This window comes from Euprymna scolopes, chromosome 26, assembly GCF_053919585.1.
Source record: "Euprymna scolopes isolate OS-2025 chromosome 26, ASM5391958v1, whole genome shotgun sequence".
NCBI classification, from domain to species: Eukaryota; Metazoa; Mollusca; class Cephalopoda; order Sepiida; family Sepiolidae; genus Euprymna; species Euprymna scolopes.
Genome location: NC_136507.1, coordinates 29,105,587 through 29,110,586, shown reverse-complemented (window position 1 = coordinate 29,110,586; position 5,000 = coordinate 29,105,587). Strand labels below are relative to the sequence as shown.

The window sequence follows — 5,000 nt, the reverse complement described above, 5'->3', positions numbered from 1 at the left end:
TAGAGATGAAGAAGAATGTTTTAAGTTATTTCAGCCAGCATCACGCCATCTTTTCTATCTTCATCTTTTTGTCATCTTCTCCTTAAACGAGAGCTGTATTTGTTGGCGACGGCTGCGGAATAAAGTTGACCTTTTAGCGAGAACAAAACTGGGTTCGGGATCCGCGTCTAAAATAAGAATTCAGCCATTCTTTTTTATTACATACGTCGTCGTGCCTCTAAGAGATGCTTCGGCCATCAGTTTGTTATTCATGGTTCAGTTTCAAAAAGAATTTTTATCGCTAAAAGCGACTGTCCAGAGAAGCAAAAGATATGACCATCAACATGGTGCCACTAGTGTGAACACCGCGTAATATTTGATGAGATCCCAGAATCCAAACCTCATGATGGCGCACCAACAAAAAAAAAACTTCCCCAAAACGGACTTGGTTTGGAATCTTAAGTAGGACGATCCCTGGCGTGAATGTCGTATTATAGCGACGTAGAGCAAGGAGTAGCTTAGTGACAAATATAACCATAGACCACCTCCCCATTTTTGATTGACCTTGTGTCTAATTTTGGTTTTTCGGTATTTTGTCTTGTAAACATTTAGTTCTCAGAATTAAATATATAAAAGAAGATCCAGCAGAACAATGTCCGTAACGAAACTGACCAAAATATTTTTAGACAATACCGTCTTACAAAAAACACAGAATCACAAAACAATTCTGCACTGTAAAGAGTCCGAGAGTCGCCAAGAAATGCACCAATATTTTCCATCGCGACCCCCCTCCAAAAAAAACCAAAAAACTGGAATAATGGCTCACCTAACAGAGTACCAATTAATTTGGGGGGTTAATTCCCGCACGAATATATATATATAGTAGTGATAGGACGATTCCAATATCTTTTCAGATTCCGATACACTCATCGATTCCGTACTAAATTCTCGATTCTGATACAATTAACGATTTCGATTCTTTATAAATTTCTAAATATATTTAATTATAAAATTGTTTTTTTGTTTTTTTTCCCGGTTTGTGATCTTGGGGGTGATCGATAAGTTTTAGCTTTACTGGTATTTTAGAATCAATAAATATTGATTATTTTATTATTATTATCAGCAGCGGAAGGTTTTCATTTAGACAAAATCAAATAAAATAATAATTGAAATAATCGTTTTTGGTATCGGAAAATAGGCACACATTTTTCCGATTTCGATACCCCGAAAAGTTCTGATTTTCCCGATTCCCGATTCCGATAAATCGTCTCAACACTAATATATAGATAAAGATAATTTCTATGTATTACATTTCGAAATAGAATTTTTATTTTTGGCATGTCACCGTTCTATTTGAAACATAGTTTGGTTGATCTGTCACGATTTTGTTAGAAACATCATTTTTATCGCAAAACGCGAAGATCGAATCGAGTTTTACAATAATGATCGTACTTTTTTTTTCTGCCCCCATCCAAGTATTCATTCATTTCTCAAAGAGATCTTGGTTCTTAAACGCAACGAAAAGATTGATATTTAAATCTCGAAACACAACTTCTCAAATCTCGTCGATCCGTGAATTCAACGTGATTTTATTTTGTTTGTTTCGCCCATTGACATAATAAAACGCTAATTTTCCAAGTCACGTTTCTGATCTCGTTAGCACGTGAATTCACCGAGAGACGACGATTCGGTATTTGATGGCTGAATGTAGTCTCTTAGTGAAAACGTTGTTTTTGTTTGTTTGTTTAAGTGGTGGAGTTGGTGGGCATTGAACAAAATGATATACTAAAAATATCAGTCGAACAAGAACGACACTTCTTAAGCTGGCTTTATTCAATCAGCGAGTTTAGCGATAAAAAAAATTGTTATTTCAAGCATAAGCGTTACAGACCAAAATTATATGCTATTTCAAAAAATTAAATTGACAGACTAAATAACATTTTCAGATAACTTAAAAGCTCTTAAGCGAATCCAAGTCAAATTTTAGACAAAGCAATCAGTCATCGACAGCAGGTGTCTGGTCCGCGCAGATTAGAACGCACGGCGTTGACGAGTCCTCGGACGTACAGGCCACTAGGACAAGCTAACATACTCACATACGAACACACACACATGCACACACACACTCACACATTTACACACGCAAACACACACATATATTTGTGAAAATGAACGCTTTCGTATATTTTCTATTCTTCACGTATACTAACCATTTTTTAAAACGAGAAGCTCGATATTTCTTAAAATATAACAGAGCATATTTAAATAAATAACAATTTCGAAAAGTTCAAAGTTCAAGATATTATTTATCTTATCATTTTACAAATCGCTTAAAAAACATCGGTACATTTTACACGGCTGTTTTATTCGCTGGAAAACAACCAACTTTGTATATTATTACCGGATATTTCCTACGTGATCTAATGATGAAAACCTAATATATTAATAATGATTAATCGGAATCGGGATTCGAAAAAAATCGGAAGATTTATGGGTATCGGAATCAGTACTGGAATCGGAAAATTGACTCCTATTTTCCGATGCCAAAACGATTCTTTTAATTGTGTGTGTGTTTTTTAAAATTTGATTTCATTTAAAGTAGAATCTTTCATTGCCGGTAATAATGATAAAATAATAAATATTTATTGATTTTAAAAATACGAGTAAAGCTAAAATCGATACATCATGCACCACAAATGCATTATGATGTTTAGGAAAATATCTGCATATTTAACATGTGTTTTTACGAAAATTGGGGGAAATAACAATTTTATAGTTAAATAATTAGAGATTTATAAAGAATCGGAATCGGTAATTGTATCAGAATCGGTAAAAATATTGGAATCGTCCCATCACTTAATATCAGGACTACTTGTGTATTCATAATATGTAGCTTTAATGCTATGTAATGTTACGTGGGGCGTTCCAAAAATTAATGAATTCTATAATTTTCCGCGCGAATATATCAGAAGTGATTTCAAATTGCATTTTTATAGTATCTAAAGCAATGCATTAAAAAAAGTGTCACTCATTCTGTCGTGGGCGCCGCTCTCTGCTCTTCCTGTTGTCTGCCCCTCTTTTTAATTGGCACAGATTACGTCAAACATTCCACCACACAATGTCTTGAAATGCCGGTCAGTCTTGCTGAGCTAATCTTCGGTGATTTTACACCCCCAATTTTGACATTTTTGATGTCATTCCCGAAACTCCTTGATCCAGGATCTGACCAACTTTCCTTTGACGTCATTGTCGGGGCACCTGCCAAATATCCAACATTTTTACATAAAGATTAGGTCGCTATATTCCATGCGTATTGGTATCGTTGCGGTCGTGCTTACCTAATAAGGGAAGCAACTGGAGAAAATTTTTTACTGCTTCCGCTGTAGAATGCAATGCTTACCTTGAAGAACCCTTTGCAACCTTCGCATGTCCGGACACCGTAGTGTTGGCAGGCCGCATTGTCCCCGCATACAGCACAGGTCTGGTTTTCTTTCTGTGGTTGTTCGTGACTTCCGGGTGAGGAACGGGTGGAGCTGGGCGTGGATGATGTCGTCGGCGATTGAAGTGGGTATTTGCCCATTTCCATGCTATGAAACGAAAACAAAAAAAATCAGCGTGAAATATTTTGAATTACTACGAGTACCTGTTGGATTCAAATTCAGATATTCACAAATTACGTAAGCATATACATTATACGATTATCTCATAATACATAACAGTGTTTAGTTATCCGTATACTTTTATATACTAGCAGGACCCGCGAAAATTCCACGGAACGAGAAATATATTTAATCAACAAATATTTTTTAATAAAACTGATATATTTCTGAATAGTGAAAAAATTAGTCATTTTCAAAAAAAAAAAATAATAATATACAGCAAATATTAACATTTATAAAGATTTCTATGAAAACGTTGTCTCTTTTGTTAATATAGAACTGACACTGATATGCGATTAAAAAGTGGAAATGAATACAGAAAAGAATATTGTGCTACATAGTTCAATACAAATGAAAGAATCATATTGTAAGTGACTATATTTAATTTACTTCTTCAATCCAGCACCTCTGGGCGGATAATGTTCTTTTTTTGCTCTGTTTCTTTTGAATGTTCCCTTTTTACGTAATGTTTCACTGACTATTTCATTCGATGAAGAACCTTTGCACATTGACATTACTACGAGTTCCTTTCTCGCACCATTGTTACACTGATCATATATTGTTGTAATGAAATTTGAAACTACATCAAAGAGAGGTCACTCTCATATTCTTGTACAGGGTTATCCAGATTAGCCTTGTTTATTTCGCGAATTTTGTATTTTGTAAGTTTGTCTTTCAAAAATGTTATTTGGCCTTTGTTTTAAGCATCAGGTACGTACTAAGCAAAGAAAGAATCAGGAGGAGATTTATAACATGTTATAAAAAGGGACGTAGAAAAGAATGCATTGAAAAAAAAAATGGAATCAGAAAATTTTATTTTTTCCTTTGTTTAATTTATGTATACTCTTTGTTTTTTACAACACACCCACCCACACACAGACACATACACACATACACATAATTAAATATATTCGCTGCAGCCGGTTGTATCACGCATTTTTCCAATCTATATAATTTTGTCATTGTCTCGATATATACACTTGGCAGCTAAATAAAAACACACACACACAACTGGTAATACGATATTTTGTTTATTCAAATAAATCTTTTTTATGTTATGACATTAATGAAGGCGCGTGTGGTAGTGGAAGGTGTTTGGGAGGGGAGACAATTTTGTGTCATATATATATATATATATATATATATACATATGATTACTTCATTCAATAACATAAATATACGAAGATATCATTTTATGGGTAAATTGTTCAGTATTTACTTCAACAGTGCTCAATACATAAGTAGAGCAAGGTAGTAAGTTATAAAAATATAAGTCATAAGCCGTAGAAATTCCAACAAGAATAAAATAAAACGCGCGATATTGTGTGTAACTTAATTGCCATATATATTTTCATAACTTAC

At 34.0% G+C, this 5,000-nt stretch overlaps 1 protein-coding gene across 1 annotated transcript in view; it reads right to left on the bottom strand.

The window, feature by feature from the left end:
• Positions 1-5,000, bottom strand: part of LOC145247806 (uncharacterized) — a 248,927-nt gene that overhangs the window by 20,815 nt on the left and 223,112 nt on the right. Inside the window, exons 4-5 of the mRNA XM_080109440.1 lie at positions 3,352-3,566; positions 3,085-3,237 (exon numbers count right to left, since the gene is read on the bottom strand). Coding sequence (XP_079965566.1) covers positions 3,085-3,237; positions 3,352-3,566 — 368 coding nt within the window. The remainder of the gene's footprint in view (positions 1-3,084; positions 3,238-3,351; positions 3,567-5,000) is intronic.